At 47.7% G+C, this 18,004-nt stretch overlaps 1 protein-coding gene across 1 annotated transcript; it reads left to right on the top strand.

Annotated features, from left to right (window-relative positions):
• The first annotated feature begins 7,246 nt into the window (after positions 1-7,246).
• On the top strand, positions 7,247-15,096 carry LOC121598345 (alanine--glyoxylate aminotransferase 2-like). Its single transcript, XM_041925026.1, has 7 exons — positions 7,247-7,601; positions 10,742-10,860; positions 11,440-11,674; positions 13,383-13,476; positions 13,559-13,761; positions 13,840-14,059; positions 14,153-15,096. The coding sequence occupies exons 1-7, from the start codon at positions 7,537-7,539 to the stop codon at positions 14,687-14,689; spliced, it is 1,473 nt and encodes a 490-aa protein (XP_041780960.1). The 5' UTR covers positions 7,247-7,536; the 3' UTR covers positions 14,690-15,096.
• The last annotated feature ends 2,908 nt before the right edge of the window (positions 15,097-18,004 follow it).

Raw genomic sequence — 18,004 nt, 5'->3', positions numbered from 1 at the left:
TTCGGCAAAGCGGCCGCCGCCGCCGTCGTCGTCCCGCACAACAACCCCCCGTTACTGTAAAGCTTAGGTTTTGTGTTGACGTGCTTTTCCTTTTCTTTCTATGCGGCACAACATACACACGCGTGTGTGTGCGCACGTGGGCTAGGATTTATTTTGGCATCGTTCCCTCTACGGCGATGGCGATGTGGTGTGGGATGAAGTCAGCATTCAGGAGGTAGTAGCGAAGGAGGAGCACGCACTGCTGCGTAAACTCAGCTTCGAATCAATCGAATTGGAGAAGAAGAAGAAGAAGAAGAAAAACGATATAGAAGAATTAAATGTGCCACAGAAGTTCTATAATTTTTTTTTGTATTTTGGCGTACTTCGTTAATTTTTTGTTTACAAACAACAAAGCATACATTACATTTGCCTTGTCACTTGGTAATTGCATCGTCCGTGTTTACCATCCGTGTATAAAAATGTACTATAGCTTTTCTTTTTATACGTATCTATCTATTCTTTTTTTCGTCGTGCTCCCTTTACACATACACACTCCTCTGTCGTTAGTAAGCAAACACTGTCGATGCAGGAAGCTGCAGGAAGAAGATACTTTCTCTACGAATTAAGTGCCCAATCGAACACCCGTTTCATGCAGCCTCTCCTCCACCCCGCGAGAGTTTGGACTGATTATTCAGCTTTGTTTTTTCTTCTATATTCTTTGATGTTGTGTTAGCGAGCGTGTAAGTGTAAGAAGAAGAACACACAATTACGGCAATATCGATAATGCATACATGTCGGTGCATGTGTGTTTGTGTCTGTGTCGAATCCCTTTAGATAAGTGCAAAGATTGTATGGGCAATACTATCTCTGTCTAGCTCTCTCTCTTTCTCTCTCTCTCTCTCTCTATCTCTCTCCCTTTCTCTCTCTTTAATTTGATTTAGACGTGTAAGCTGTAATTTCGAACGAATATTTTCTTCACTCTCTCGTATCTCGCGCCTTGATCCAAAGGCGGGCTTTATGTTTTTAGCACTTTTTTTTACTACTTTTTTGCGTAACGAATTGTCCATTACGGGCTGGACTGTAGTTGAATTTGATTCGTTTCATTTCAAACCATACCTTCTTCAGCCTTCAGCAAGTATAATCGGTAGCGAAAGAAAAAAACGCAACAAAACACGCATGTGTGTGGGCAGAAATGAGCTAAGTGAATATTGTAATTCCTTAGACGAAAAGCTTCTTCTTCTTCTTCTATTTGGCGTAAACGTCCTATGCGGACATGCCCGGATTGCACCAACACAGCCGGAGATAAAGTCAATCCTTGCTACGCGGGGAGACAGTCCCATTCTAGGTTTGAACCCACAACGGGCATGTTATTGAGCGGTACGAGTTGACGGCTGTACCACGGGACCGCCAACTGAGAACCCAGAAGAGAGCCCAATAAAAGACACAAAATATAAGTACAGAGAAACGAAAAGACCCATGAAACCTTACACACCCAATGCGACTCAAAAATGGGAGCGTGAGAGAGAGAGAGCGAGAGAGAGAGAGAGAGAGAGAGAGAGAGAGATAAATAAGGCAATGGATTGGTGAAGAAACTGCATATACTAAGAGGAAATAGTAAGCAACGTTCTATAAATATATACATAAATTATATATAAAAAAGAGGAAAGAGAAAAACACATTTTTAATAGTGAAGAATAAGAATAACAACCCCTTATTAGTCGCAATAACATGTACGAGAGCGTCTACCGTCGAGGGAGTGCGTGTAGTGCAGTTAATGAAAAAAATCATATTGCAAGCGTTTGCAAACACACACACACACCCACATATACTACAACCAGATGAAATATTAGGTATGGCCGTTTGTGGGGCAATGAAAACAGGAAGAAAAGGAAATTGCAAATAATTTACACGTTGCAGTTAACTAAATCTTAAACATCATAAAAACAGACAACCTCGGTGTACGGTTGCGAGAAGAAAGCTAGAGAAAGAAAGAGAGAAAGAGAGAAAGAGAGAGAGAGAGAGAGAGAGAGAGAGAGAGAGAGAGAGAGAGAGAGAGAGAGAGAGAGAGAGAGAGAGAGAGAGAGAGAGAGAGATAACTACTCAAAAAGTGTAAAACCGCGCGGTTATGCGATAGATTCCAGCCTTCCTTCTCGTCAGCCGTTCACCCTACTCCTTGGAGGAAGAATTTTAAAAGTATTTGAGAGCGCGAAAACTTTAATATTACAGCTTCTGTGTGTGTGTATGTGAGCGTGTGAGTGTGTGTGCGCACTAATGAAGTGAAAAGTAACCAAGTGGTGGTAAGAGGAGTGGTCAAGAGGAGGAAGGAAGTAAAAGAAAGGAATAGGAGTACTCGAACTTTGTATAGATCTCATTTTGATTAAAGTCATTAGCACACACACACACACACACACACACACACACACGCATACACACATACAGACATAAGCCATGAGAGGGCTGGTCGGGGGAAGGGGGATGTAGGTAGACGGGAAAACAAAACATACACACAGTCATACGCACACCTGTTGGAAAAAAAACAAACATAAATCTGTCCGGTAAACTGTACATGCAGTACAGCAAAAGGGTGGGCGCGCCTTTCAACCGTTGAAAAATCACAAAAAACAAACACACATACACACACACACACACATCCTCATACATAAACACATGACCGTACGCGGGATATCGTTACAGATTAGAATACTATTTTCTAACGTAAGAAGGGGAACGTGAGTCCTTTTCATGAAAAAGAGAGAGAGAGAGAGAGCGAGTGATGGGGGGGGGGGGTTATTAACAGTAGAAAAGGCCAGCGCGCCGATTGTACTACATAAAAAAAGGAATCGAAATTATTATAGGAACAAGTAAAAGAGCGGGGACGAGGGAGGGGAGAGGGGAATTAAGATATAAAATTTAAAAATAACGCACTTTAACATACATAGATATATATACAACATCAAGCAGCCACGTTCCCACGCTGTGTCCAACTCGTTGAACCCGCTGGAAACTGGAGGGGGGGAAGCAGAGAGAGAAGCAGGAGTCGCATCACATCATCATCCCGATCTCCCACACGTCCGCACCGAATTGTCATACTTTCTGTTGGGTTCGGTTGGGGATGGTGTAGCAGGCGGGTTGATGATGTTGAGCCAAGAGGAGCAGGAGGAGAAGGGAAAAGGAGGAGAAGGAATGTGAAAAGTAAAGCCGAGTAATAGAATTAGCGATTAAGAAATTGGTAGAACAAGTAAGAGAGAGAGAGAGAGAGGGAGCGAGGGAGGAAAAACGTAGTTAGAGCGTGAGAGGTAGAGAGAAAAGAGAGGAAGAGAGAGAAGTAGAAAGTGCGAAATGAAAACATTAAGATTTAAAAAGTGTCTTTTAAAACCATGGAAAACCCGTGAAAGAGCAAAGAAAAGCAACAAAAATACAGAAGAAGAACTACAAAAAACAAAAAAAAACTAAACAACTAAACAACACACACACAGCATGCAAAAAAGCACAGATGCCGGCAGATCGTCTGCCAACCGTCTGCCGGCTAAATGCGATAATGAATGAGTTCGCAAACCGCAATTAGAATGAAAGAAAAGCAAAAAAAAAAACAAAGCAATCCTTACGCTGCGTCTCGGTCCGTTTTCCTCCCCCGCATTCCGAACCCTGTGTGGCATATTCTATGTACATTACGTTGCTCTACTCCACGTTGCAGCACACCTTTCACTTAATAATTGTTCACAAAAGCAATAGAAAACGCCGAAGCAGATTGCGGCTCTTTCTCTCTCTATTGCCACGCATTTCCGCAGGTGACGGCGCGCGTAAAAAGAAGCTCAGGAGACACACACACACACACAGAGACGTATTTTGAAAATGCGCACAAGACCCTCTTTAGACATAGTTTGTAAGAGAAGTATATAGTATCGATATAATTACACACTCCTTTCCCCTGTAGTAATCATTCTCCCCCCCCCCCCCCATTCCTCGCCACTCTCTGCCCACATCCCACTCTCATAGCAATACATGAAATATGTAGCCTAAGCTAAGGGAGCGAATAAATTGGTGAAAAACTGAAGGCTCGTTCCAAAGTTTTTTGTGCGCGCTCGTAAACATCGTGTTGATCCGTTTCGCGGTTCCGGCCAAATCGCAATCGTGTTCTACCTATTTATTTTACTACCTCCCTCCCTTTCTCGATCTCTCTCTCTCTCTCTCTATTATCCCCTCTCCCTCTCTGTTTTATCTAATAATCCCTTGCGCTGCTTTGTGGGAGTGCGGGACTATGCAGCGCGGAAGCATCTATTATGGATATGATATGGCATATATATATATAAAATGTGTTGGTATCATCATTCACCACTCTCCCCCCAAGTTGAAAGTGGATTTGAAATGTGTCTTATGTGAAGCAAAAAAAAAACAAACAAGGCGTCAAATGAAAGGCAAATAAAGAATAAACGAAATAGGAAAATAATGATAAAAATAAAACTGATATACTATTACACATGCCCGGGGTATTCGTTTTTGGGGCTTCCTGTTGTTGTGTGTGTGTGAGAGAGAAAATGAACCGCAAATCCTCCATGCGAAAGAGAGTGGTGGTGTGAGGCCTTGGGGAAGACACAGGGGACGCGCGCGCGTCTGACTTCAACCAGAATTCTTGAACAGCTTATGTTGTGGCACCATCTCGCCATCCCCATAAAGTGTCGTTGCGCTTTATGGTACTTTTCCGAAGCTTGCTTACTCACAAACTGGCTGTGGTTGTTGTTTTTGTTTTCTGAGGGGACAGCAGTCAAAATCATCCTCTACGATAGCCGGAACAATGGCAGCAATGACCACTCTGTATGTTAAAGGTGAAGATAATGGAACCGGTAGCTTGGCCGTGGCTTCAAATAGGGGCTGGTTCCAAGTTCCAAGCGGCTCGCGCAGCGTGAGCGAGTAACGTGGGACGAAACCAAACACGCTTTGCTAGGAACAAAACTGCCTTCCAAGCGTCGGCAGGAGGGAACGATCGAACAGTGCCGTGGCGAGCGGGCGCGTCCATCGCACAACGAGGCGTGCGATCGAATCTGATAAAAATAAAATCATATCTCTACATTCGTTTGCTTATTATTAGCGTCGTAGTGCGTATTGGAGAAAGGAGGAAAGTAGTTAGGAGGGGTGTTTTACTAATTTTGAATTTGTCGTCTTTATCCCATCATTAAGCAATTTAAAAACAGGAAGGCGAGTTTTAGTAGAGTAGTGGACTAAAAAAAGTCGAAAAAGATGCATTCCCGTCTACCATAACAACAACAACAGCACGTTGTGTGAAGAAACAACAAAGCGGCGGCTGAGGTTTTCGCAAATCTCCCAGAGTATTTAGACAGACGACAGACGACAGATAGGAGCGCAGCACTTTGTGAAGTTGATTCGCGAGGACTCCCCCCTCCTCTCAGATAGATTCGTATTTGTCCGTTGCAAATTGTGCACTGTCATCTGGGGAGTGAAGGCGTGTGGTGGTATATTATGGTGTTGTTGTGGGTGTCGAGCAAAAATATTTGCCTGGTTCGCCTTGTGCGCTCTCTCCCTGTGTTTGTACACCCCCTGTCTTTATTTCCTCCTCCTCTATCTCCCCTTCAAAGCGCAGCTGTGTTTAATCCCTACCCAGAGGGAGCAATGATAGGCCCACATACGTGTGAGGTAGGCGCGCTAGAGCTGGTTGCCCTATTTATCTCACGATTTATGAATGTTGATTGAACACAATTGTGTATTTGCTCTCGTTCTCGCTCTCTCTCTCTCTTTCTCTGGCAGTGGTGTAGATTTGCGACATTTGCGGTTCGACGACACTGCTTCTCGCGCTTGTTGCAGACGTGTTGGGAGGAGTTGAATTTGAAGATGACGGAGTAGTATTTCACGGAGACGCCCTGCCCAGATAGCAACGCGAAAAACAGGCCTCCAGACTCCACCGCCCAGTGCGTGCAAGTCGGCCGGGGGAGGGACCCCAAGGGCCAGGACACAGATTGTGTGTTTGCTGACGTTCCCGAACCGCACTATCAGCTTGGAGTGGTGGGGGACCTTTTTTTAACGTCTCATTAAACATTGCTCTTTGCCTCCCGATGACTTAATCCCACAATCGGCCAGTCCAGTGAGCGGGACCGGTCTAATCACAGTCGCCTCACGGGGTGTCGTTCCCCACAGCGCTATTGTCCTGACGCAACATTTGACCTATTGAGACCGGAGCCGGAGTTTTTGTGTCATTTTTTGTTCTTTCTTTTCTTTTGTTGGTCGCTTTTGTCCCGCAATCATGACAGCAATCTGACGCCACAGGTGGAGGGACGGCCAGAGCGCCCAGTTGCCGAGTGTCTCAGCCACCATCGGTTTGAGAACTTATCAGAAAACTTGTTCTTTTAAACCGACTTTTGTGAAGTGAGACGTCGTGGGGAGGCGCGGGGGAGGGGGGGCTCATCATTTCCGCTGCACATTGGCCTCCACCGTTTGGAGTCTCGGGGCTGGTCAAACAACAAGTGTAGCAAGTGTTGATAAGGGAGCGGCGGGTAACCTTTTCCTGCTCCCCCCCCCCCGCCCCTCCGCTTCCTCAAAAGTGGGTTCGGTATCTATGGCTTTTTTTTAGTGCTGTTTCGCTGTTTTAAGCCCCGAGCCCCCTCTCGGAGCCGCCTGTCAATCATTCTTGTGTCTTGGGAAGGATTGGAGCTCGGAGAGAGAGAGAGAGGCTACGTTGACAATAGGGTGGGGCACTGCAAGTCCTGCGCGCCGTTTCCGTGACGACCAATAGGGAGTGGGAGGCGCGGATCGTGGTGGTGGGTGCGCGGTGGATCCAGTCCAGTCCCACCAGCGGACCAGTGTGCTGCAAGGCCTGCAAGGAACACAAAACCGGCCATTAAGGAGTGGCTCAGGGAGAGGGGGGGGGGAGGGGATTGAAGGGATGAATTCCTTGTTTTCTTTTTTGGTTCGCCAACGGGAGCTCCAACGCTCCATCCCTTATGCCCTAAACAAGCTCCACACGCTTAAGTGAGCGAGAGACAGAGCCGACACGAGATAAAGCACACCTCACAGCAAGCGCGCGGGAGCGGAAGGACGGGTGTGCTTGGTACACACGAGCGCGGTCCGAGGTCGCGCCTCGCCGAAGTGCCCCGTGCGAGATCGGTCTAGTTACCGCGCGCGGTCTAGGCCGAGAGCAAAACAGCGGAGCGCGCCAGCGAGCGAGAGAGAGAGAGCGAGAGGCTGCCTGGGGCCGTTCGCCAGTTTTGGCGAGTACAAATAGTGCTGCCCGGTGGCTGCGACTCCTCAGTTTGACGTTATCATCCGCCGCACGTCGCGCAGAGACGCGCCTTTGGCTGTCACCCAGCTCACACCCGAGTGGCAGACGCGGTCGCTGGTGTGCGTGTTGTGTGTTTGGTTCTGTGTGTTACGTCGCTCAACCAAACAACAGGCAGTTCCCTTTGTTTTTGGCGCCACTTTTCCCTGTGCACGTGTGTTATTGTGTGTGCGTGTGTGTGCCGGTCTTTCGAGCAGAGAAAAAAGCACAAACAAGGGCTACAAAAGGGACCTCCGCGGGATACACCAGGTGACAAGCGGGACAGCCTCAACATGGTGGACGCGTGCGAAACGATGCCCAAAGCGGACACAATCAAACTGCGAAACAAACACATCGGGTAAGTGCTGTTTTTTAAAGAGAGGAAATATGTCCTAAATGACCCCATGACCTCGTACCTGCACTATCCCCAGTAAAAAAAAAAAACAAAAGTGTCGCTTGTTCTACGCACCGAGTGCAGCATCGCTGCTGCGAGATTCTGCTTGGCTTTGCTCACAATTCCCATTGTTGCCCGTTGACCACGTTGAACCCAGGTTCCATTTCACTCGATTTTTTTTGTCACGCAACGAATATTCACTTGCAGGCTGCTGGCAGCTCGTTTTCAGCTTTAAAGTATCCCATCATCAAATTGATGGTTTCTGGCAGCTTGTTTGGCGCTATTGCGCTTAGCACTCACACATTCAATTAAATTCAATTCAGTTATGTATTTATTAATATGTCTGCCGTACAGGCTACACATATTTTCCCTACTAACTCTGCTATCCTAAACTATCCTATATTAATTAGCCTATCCTAATCCTAATTACTGAGCTAAGAAAACACTGAAAGGAACATGGTCACAAATGGGAAGATGAATTTATAGAGGATATTAAACGAAGGCGGAAAACTGACAGGGATATGTTGAGATCAAAAAGGTTACGTGAGGAGTTAAACGAAGACAATGCACGCAGGAACGGATCGTTTCGACCACATGTAGAACGGCGTCTCGGAATTGATAAGGAAGGGCGAATATGGAGCGATCGGTGGGGCACGTAAATCGAAATAGAGTTGAGTAAAGTAGGCGCATCTGTTTGATTATACAGAAGGGAGGCAACGAATAAGGATTGGGTATGTTTGCGGCGGATTTCGAGGGAGTCTAGACCCAGTAACCGACACCCAGACTCATAACCGGGCAAGGATGCATAAGGCCCACCAAGTAATCTGCGAGCAGCAAATCTGATGAATGCCCTCTGCACCCGCTCGATACGGTCAATGTGCACACGTACTACTGGGCACAGGACGCACCAGCGAGCAGAAAAGAGCCTTCAGACAGAGTGGATTGAAGAATTCGCAGACCATACGCTTGATCATACCCAGCTTTTTTCACGTCCTGCTGGCTATAAGTCCTTTAATACCGACACGCGGCTTACCTGGATCCCATCTAGAGCGTACAAATAGCATGTATGTACTATGTTCCTGTTGTAGGACAAACTCTGCTTTTTATTGAAAGCAACATTGCGTAGGGTGCTTCCAGGGCTTGCTCGGTTTTCACATAGCAGGAAAGTCTCGCTTCAAAACCAGCTTTAAGAACCTTTGGCGGACATGTTACACACTTGACAAATATACCACTAATCAGACCTTAATTGAATAGATAACTCACCTAACTTCTAATTCGGCACAACAACTTTACTCGACCTACGGACCTTCTAAAGCCACTAATGAGCTTGTCCATTGCCGATTTGTTGAAGTACTCAGGATAGTCGGTCTTGCGCATGGGAAGACGGTCCTGAGTGAAGTCGTGCGAGTTGACATCGATCGTTTCCGCTTTTTTATTCTAGTCTCAGACTATACCTGTAATATTGGTATACCTTTACCTAGTAGACTTGGTAGATTGAATCGAAATCGGTTGGATGAAGAACATACAATGGCTCACACGATGAATTCGGATTGCCGTATGTAGATTCTGTACCGAGAGGAATTTATAGTAACTGTCCAAGTAAACAATGGTCCATTTTCACGTTAATGCAAGCCCGTTATTACAGTAGAGTGAAGAATGCGAACGTTATGAATTGTAATGAGAGAAGAATTCCAACTTGCAAAATGTAACAGCACTATCAATAGCGGTTACATTGAACTAATCGGTCTAAAATTACGGCTCGTGTTGTTGAAGATAAGCGAATTATCCTTTAGGAATTGACCCTAGAAAGACTCTTCAAAGCGGGGAGTCGCCCGTAACCAGTATTGCCTTTTGACAGATGCATTGTTAGCTTCGCTTAATAACTCATATCTGTGAAGATAGTCAAATTGTACAAACAGTTTGAATTTCATGACACAGAAAAGAATGTTTTGTTTTCCCGTTTCACGTTAGTCCACTCCCAGGCTGACGGTAGACTGATTTGCAGCGCCGACTTTCGCGCGCCGTTTTTCTGGTTGTCTAACTGGGTCCCCCAACCCGGCTTGATAAGGTCAGGCGGTGTCGTCTGCCAAAAAAAAAAAACAACAGCAATACAAATCGATCCTTTGGTGCCACGTGCCTCCCGTGCGGAAGAAGACGGCTCAGCATCAGGGTGGGAAAGTGATACCAATGTCACACCTCTCTCACTCCTTCAACCACACAAAAGCAAGTGACACCCCCCCGATTCACGAATGTTTCCGTTTCGCTTGCATCCTCCCTGCAAACGTTTTCGGGGAGCAGTTCTGCCAACAAGCGCGGCCAAAACAAACCGCCCCACACACCGCGAAAATTCACGGTCAAAGCCAGGGCCAAGCGGACGGTTTTAGGGCGAGAGCATAAGCGAGCGCGCGCGCGCACGCTCGCGTACTCGAAAGCCTTGTGAAATTATTTTTATTCCTCAACAGGCTGCCAGTTCTTAAATAAAAACAACAAAAGAAATAGAAAACAACAAAAAACAGGACTGTAGAATACCAAGCAATGGAGGATGATGACGACCCGCAGCGGCGCAAACTACATCACACTACGCGGGGACTTTACATGCCACCGTTTATTCCTCTTTAATTGAATTGTTTGTTTTGGGGTCGTCCGCACAACAACGACAACAAACGCGTGCGAATGGCGTGTTGTTTGTGCGATTTTTTTTTCACTCGTTTGCGTTTGTTGAGCTTGTTAAGGATGATCCGATGAATGATGGAGATGGCATCAACGCGCATCCAGCAACTGCACTAGATTAGCTTGTTTTTGCACACTTGACTACGCTTGCAAGCGCTTGCACGAAACTGGCACGCGCCAACGGCATGACAAGGGGATGGAGGGCGGGAGAAGGCGGAGATGTTACGTGTAAATATGCAGCATTAATCCCGATGATAATAGCAGCACACACAGCAAAAAGATGCATCATCATTGAGTTTGGCGGTTGGCAGCCAGGGAGCTGCTGTGTAGTACGAGGACATACACCCGCTTGGAGATCACGTGCGCCGCATCCACAACCGCTCACCTACTAATCTATACCTCTCTCTCTCTCTCTCTCTTTCTCTCTCCGCCAGCAAATCCTGCCAGCTGTTCTATCGCTCCGATCCGCTGAAGATAGTGCGCGGTCAGGGCCAGTACATGTACGACGAGCAGGGTGCACGGTACCTCGACTGCATCAACAACGTCGCGCACGGTGAGTGGCAGGGTGGCGGTGGTCCCTAAAACCATCCTAGCAGAAGAAAAAAAAAAAGAATGATGCTTGCTCAAACCACGCACGGGTTGTTCACGTGCTGCTTAGTGGCTGCTAATCGCGTGAGCAAACCCCCCCACCCCGAAAGGGATGACCGATGGTGGCACTCTTATCGAGCCGCACGGATCGAATCAGTAAACAGCGCAACGAGGCCATCTCTCTCTCTCGACACTTTTGACGTCAAACCGGAGGGAAGGAGGGGAGCGAATGCTTATCGGTCAGACCGGGCGGCACCCCAGTGGGTTATCGCGATCACCGGCGGCTATTTGTGGTGCAACACGGAAAGAACTAGCTCTTCAACATCGTCCAACAATAAAAAAGGGACCTTCACGTGGATACACACTCTCTCTCGCTCTTTCAAAATGGCTCAAAATCCACCAACGGCAGCTTTGAAGTGGTCCGACGCTATTCCTATACCTGGGAATTTGTGGGACTAAAAGCAATAAACAACAGCACAAAAATGCATAGTGATCGAGCTCCCCCTTTTTTCTTTTTTCACCCTCCCACCTTTCCCGCCCACAGTTGGACACTGCCATCCGAAGGTGGTGGAGGCCGGGACGCGCCAGCTGGCCACCCTGTCGACCAACAACCGCTTCCTGCACGACGAGCTCGTCCAGTGCGCCCAGACGCTCGCGGAAAAGATGCCCGGCAACCTGTCCGTCTGCTACTTCGTCAACTCCGGCTCGGAGGCGAACGATCTGGCGCTGCGGCTCGCCCGCCAGCACACCGGCCGGCACGAGGTGATCACGCTCGACCAGTAAGTATCTAACGCCCAGGGAGTCCTTAGCTGCCTTAGAAAAGAGAAAAGCTTAGTGAAGGATAAGGAACCCAAGAATTGAAACCAGGTCTCAGACATTTTTGTCAATTCCCAAAAATGGTTATTAGCTGTACTGTTGATTTCCAATCGGTAACTCTTGTAACGATTTTGCGATGTAACACACACATGGTCCCGTGGTACAGTCGTCAACTTGTACAGCTCAATAACATGCCTGTAATGGGGTCGAACCTAGAATGGTGACCGTCTCCCCGTAGCAAGGATTTGGCAATGGCAATGGCAATGAATTAAGTCTCGAGAGCCTGTATAGGCCGGCATGTCTACGTAGGACGTTACGCCAAATAAAAGAAGAAGAAGAAGAAGAAGAAGAAGAAGAAGAAGAAGAAGAGCACATTCCATCAATTGCACCACACCGTCCGGGACAGATACATTGGAACTATAACATTCATATTTTTGTAACAATCGAGTATGCAAAATTTTCCATTTAGAGCCTTCAATTTGCGTTACAATTTTATGATTTAATGTTTTAACTGATGATGCTCTGATTCCGACTATTGTTAGTTCGATACTGACTCGGGAGTCGTCCGGAGTCGTCCGAAGTCACCCAGAGTCGGAGTTGTCCGGAGTTGATCGGCGGCATCGAAGTCGATCGAAGTCAACTGGAGCTGTCCGGTACAACGAGCTTGTTATCAGGCCTTTCATTTCGTTGTATTTTTTTGTTTTCCTCTTTGCTGTTGCACTTCGTATACAGACCTTTGTTCCGAAGGCTGATTCTGACCGACTTCGGACAACTCTGGATAATGCGGAGCGGACCTATCTTCCAGAGTCGGTTCCGAAATTATCGGCCTCAGATCGGGGTCAACGGTAGATTTGAACCAACTTTACCCATCACTCGTTTTTCACCTTTTCATTAGTGATGGGAATGTCCTACCGATCCTGGAAGAGTCATTCCGATCCTTCGATGGATCGTTCGAGCTTGGGAAACAAAAAAAAGTGAAATAGTTTTTTTCGCAAGCAACACAGATCAAGCTGCAACGAAATTCTTTCAGTTCCCATCATGATTTTTTAATCAGTTAAATTTCAATAACAACAACAAATTTGAAAGCTTTTCGTCCCTTTCTTATAATGCTATCCCCTTTTTTGTTGCACGGTGTTGCGATAATCTACCGATAATCATAACCTAAATAGCATCCTAACCTTCCCAGAACACCTAATTGAAATCGATCATTTCCGTCAAATATACATGGGTAACACACTACCAGCCATCAGGCAATTCTTGTAAATTGTTTTGGGTTCAAATAGCATAAGTCGTCTGGGCAATAGTTCTTCACCATAAGCGACGGAAGCTAACTATTACTGGATGGTTGAGACATTCTCACACGGATCGATCGCAAAATATCATTGCATGTTAATTGTAAAAATAAGATATTTTATGTTGTAAATTGTTACAATTAGTTTCATCTCAAGATATTCTACAAATACTGTTGTTATGGGTCAAATTCTTGAAGCGAATAGTTTACTTTTTATTATAAAAAACCCAATAATTAACCAGCAGTATCCACTCCAAGGATCTAGTTCCGTTTCGTTCCGTTTTGGTACCCAAAATAAAAGAAATTTGCCCATCATTACGTTCAAATTACATTTAAACTGAAATACAATTCTAACAATATGGCCCTCCTTGTTCTTGCAGTGCCTACCACGGTCACGTCTCGGCCGTGATGGACATCTCGCCGTACAAATTCAACCAACCGGGCGGCGACCCGAAGCCCGACTTTGTGCACGTGGTAAGTAAATGGGCCGCCGGGGGCTTTTTTTTTGCAAAACACACAACCTCATTGCACTATTTCCCCCATCCCCGCATTGTAGGCACCGTGCCCGGACGTGTACCGGGGCAAGTACCGCGACTGTGACTATCCGGACGGTACCGACCTGGGCCAGCTGTACGCGGACGAGGTGCAGCGGCTGCTGGACCGCAGCCCGGCCGGGGTGGCCGCCTTCATTGCGGAGAGTTTGCAGAGCTGCGGCGGGCAGATCATACCGCCGGCCGGCTACTTCCAGAAGGTGTACGAGTAAGTACGCACGGCCACGTGCCAGCAGCCACGTGCGCGGCCACTTGACTGATGGAACCGGGTTGCGTTCTTTCACAGCGCGGTACGCAAGGCCGGTGGCGTAACGATCGCGGACGAGGTGCAGGTCGGCTTCGGGCGGATCGGCACGCACTACTGGGCGTTCGAGCCGCACGGCATCGTGCCGGACATAGTGACGGTGGCGAAACCGATGGGCAACGGGCATCCGGTCGGGGCGGTCGTCACCACGCCCGAGATTGCGGAAAGCTTTGCCGCCACCGGCGTCTGCTACTTCAACACGGTATGCTGCACTTTTTTTTTTTGTTTTGCTGGAGAAGGAAAGACTATCGTGTTTGGTTTGCTGATGCATTTCGTTTTCCGCAACCCTTTCCAGTACGGTGGCAATCCGGTGTCGTGCGCGATCGCGAACGCGGTCATGCGCGTGATCGACGAGGAGCGGCTGCAGGAGAACGCGCTGCGCGTCGGCCGCTACCTGCTGGAGCAGTCGCGGGCCCTGGCGTACGAGTATCAGCTGGTGGGCGATGTGCGCGGCACCGGCCTGTTCGTGGGCATCGAGCTGGTGGCGGACCGGCAGCGCCGGCTGCCGGCGACCCGCGCCGCCAAGGCGGTGGTCGAGCGGATGAAAACCGTCCACCGGATACTGGTGAGCAGCGACGGGCCGGACGACAACGTGGTCAAGCTGAAGCCGCCGATGGTGTTTACCGCGGAGAATGCGGACGAGTTCCTGTACGCCATCCGCGAGTGTCTCACCTACCTGGAGCAGCAGCAGCAGCAATCGAGCGCAGCAGCGCCGGAAGTGGCAAACACGCCGGTTCGCGTAACCCATCCACTAGCGACCGGTGGCATCCTTCAGCCGAGCCCGATCAGCCGCGGCCAGCGCGATACGTCAACACTCATCAAATCAATCTGAGCGGAGCAAAACGCATCCGCCACCGATCAAGCGCAAGCAGCCCCGATCAACACCGGAGCCGGCAGCACTTGCTTTCGGCTGGTGGAGCGCTACGCACGAGGCTAGGGGGGAGACACTTATTTGTTTTAAAAATAAGAATTACATTATAAAGCCCTCCTTCGCGTCCTCGCACACTGCTGGCAGGCGTGGGGAGGGGGCACACTTCGCTGTCATTTAAAGTTTTTTAGAGAAAGAGGGGGGAGAGATTTAAAGCGAGCAAATCCAATCCAATCGCCTTCGTCTGCTAAGGAGGGAGGAATGATAGTTGTAATCAATGCAATAGAGTAAGTCGGCTAGAAGACGGGAGAGAGCAGCGGCGATGCGATAAATATATTTACGCTACCTGTAAAGGAGCTGTTCCAATCGAATATATCATTGCAGCTGTCGTTACTACCTTAAGGAGCGCTTTCTGATTTTAAAATGCGAGACTTCAACCTTGGACTGGAAGTTATTATGCATCTTTATCCTTTTTTCACTTGCTGTACGATTTCCAAGTTCGTAAGGTATGGGATGTAGGAACGGTTTTAGCTTGCGATATGGACATCAGCAGCGACTACCATCGGGATGCAGTGTTTATAGGAGGAATGGTGCTTACTACAAAGTATAACAATTTTCCATTTTTTTTTTTGCTAGAATTTTTCATTGTTATGAACTCCAACAACTATTAAATTGTGAAGATTTAGATATATTAACGCACCTTTAGGATATCACCAGGAACCAACGCCCTGGTGAACTTCAGACATCCAGATCCACAATGTATTCTCGAGATGCATTGTTCAGGGCGTCGTCCATATTCCTAAACACTCTTTTCTAAGAAGTATTTGAGGAGGTCTAGACTAGTGATGGGATAAGTTGGCAAAAATCCGGAGTCGACTCCGATCCGACTCCGATAAATTCGGAATCGACTCCGGAAGGTAGGTCCGCGCTGCAATATCCGGAGTTGTTCGGAATCGTCCGAAAAGGCACGGAGTCGCCCGGAGTCAGAGTCGTCCGGAGTTGTTCGGAATCGTTCGGAGTCGTCGGAATCTTTCGGAGACGTCCGGAGTCGTCCAGAGTCGTCCGAAGTCGTCCAGAATCGGGGTCGGTCGGAGTTGTTCGGAGTCGTCCGGAGTCATCGGAGTCGTCGGAGTCGTCTGAGTCGTTCGGAGACGTCCGGAGTCGCCCGGAGCCGGAGTGGTTTGGAGTCGTTCGCAGTCGTTCGACTCCGGACGACTCCGAACGACTCCAACTCCGGCGACTCCGGACGACTCCGGATGACGCCGAACGACTCCTGACGACTCCGGACGACTCCGGTCGACTCCGAACGACTCCGACTCCAGGTGGATCTAGTGTTTCCATTTTCCCGGAGTTGGAATCGAACTAACAATAGTCGGAGTCGGATCGGATTCGTGGGTGCGCTCCTAACAGCACATCACTAGTCTAGACTATACTTGGGATGTATTCCCGAGACACATTGTTCGAAAGGAAACCTCCACAAATATATGAGTTCTAAAGGATATTGAGACATTGCAACATCCCGATCGCACCTATCCAAAGGCCGGACGAACCAAAGACATTTTCGAGACGCATTGCAAGTATCTGATGAGCTCTAGACGAACTTCCCGAGGCGCATTGTTAGAAATGAAACATCTCTGCACTTTGACCTCCACAATCTGTTTGATGAATTCTAGAGGGTTATGAGACATTCCTACATCCAGATTCTTACATTAGGGACGTGAATGTTGAACGGTCATAGTGCCTTTGGACGAAGCTGAGACATCGACATCTGCAATGCTTGCTCGAGACACATTATTCAGGGCGGCGTCGATGTTCGTACACTTCAAAAATCCCCTAGAAGTTCAGCTCAGAATCATCGGAGGAGCTCTAGACGAACTACGGATGCTTCCTTTCAAACAATGCGTCTCAAAAGTATATCCCAACACTATAACCTTTAAACAAATTCCGAGTCCCAGAGGACTTTGAGACATTGCCACATCCGAAAGACCAACAGAGACGTGAACTCTAACTGGTCTAGGACCTCGGGACGACAGTGGGCCAAAGCAATTTCTGACAATTCCTTGTCAGGGATGGCTAGGAACAATAGTATTTGCACTGAAGTATCACAAACACTCTCGAGACACATTGTTAGAAATGAATTGTCCCTACAATGGGCTCTACAAACTACTGAGTTTTGGAGTACTTGTAGTACATTCCTACACCTCAAAGACCACCAGGACCCTAACCGTCGGAGAAACTTTGTGGCGTGTATCGTACATTCTGTACAACTATATCGCTATACGGCTTGGAGAATTTTTATTAAAAAAAAAAAACAAGACAACTCCAAAGGCGGGTAGTTCGCTTACTGCTTCTGTTTATATCAATATGTATATATTTCTATACAGTATCTCTTCCGTCTCAAAACAGTCCACAACATCGTGTTTCATCCCTCAAACCGAATCTCATTGGCCATTGTTTTTTTAGTACCAGATGATAAGAATACACATTTCAGTAATGTTTTTTTTTCCAAGTAAGCATACGTCACATTCTTTGCTTGATTGGGAGATGGGAGGCACACAGCATAACAGCAAAAATATAGTAAAGCGCCATTAACGAGAGGAGCCTAGCTTTTAGTTAACGTAAATTACACTGTTCTGTTACAAAGGGGTTGTTCACCCCGCCCCGGGCCTATTTATAGAGAACGAATAGAACGAAGAAAGCACACACACACACATACACACAATCTCCAGCACGGTAACTGCTACACTTGCGGTTATATAAGATCATTCATCTTAGTTTTTTTTTTTTGGTTGGTGCCCATGTCCACATACAACAATCAAGTCTTTATCTCGCCTTGTTTTCAGGGGGGTTGGGGAGGACTCATCGTGAAGAGTCGCCCCGAAAGCGACACGAACGGAATTGCTGCTGTGCGTGCCACTGTATGCGGGGGCATCACCATTTTGCGTCGCAGTTACCTTGGATGGATGGTTGGAAAACAACGACCAAAAACCGAAGGATGTACACGTGCTAACAACCAAATTCCTACACCATCGCTGCCTCATTATTGCTCTTCTAAATATCTGCAAATGGTTGGTTTGTGCGCGTCTTATCTCGCGCCTCGCATGGCGTTTGCCCGTTTGCCGCCCTACCTGATTGCGCTAAGAGGTACAGGCGATTGCTTGACCTTTTCGGCCAGACGATTGTGAGCGGGCTGACCCGTTCGATAAGTCAAATCAAGGGGGGGGGGGGGGCGCGATTGTTAAGTGCGCACATTTTTGCGCAGCAGCTGGCCCCGCTGCA

The sequence above is a fragment of the Anopheles merus genome, chromosome X (genome assembly GCF_017562075.2).
Source record: "Anopheles merus strain MAF chromosome X, AmerM5.1, whole genome shotgun sequence".
NCBI lineage: Eukaryota > Metazoa > Arthropoda > Insecta > Diptera > Culicidae > Anopheles > Anopheles merus.
Note: the sequence above shows the minus strand (reverse complement) of the source record. Positions and strands in the feature narration are given on the sequence as shown.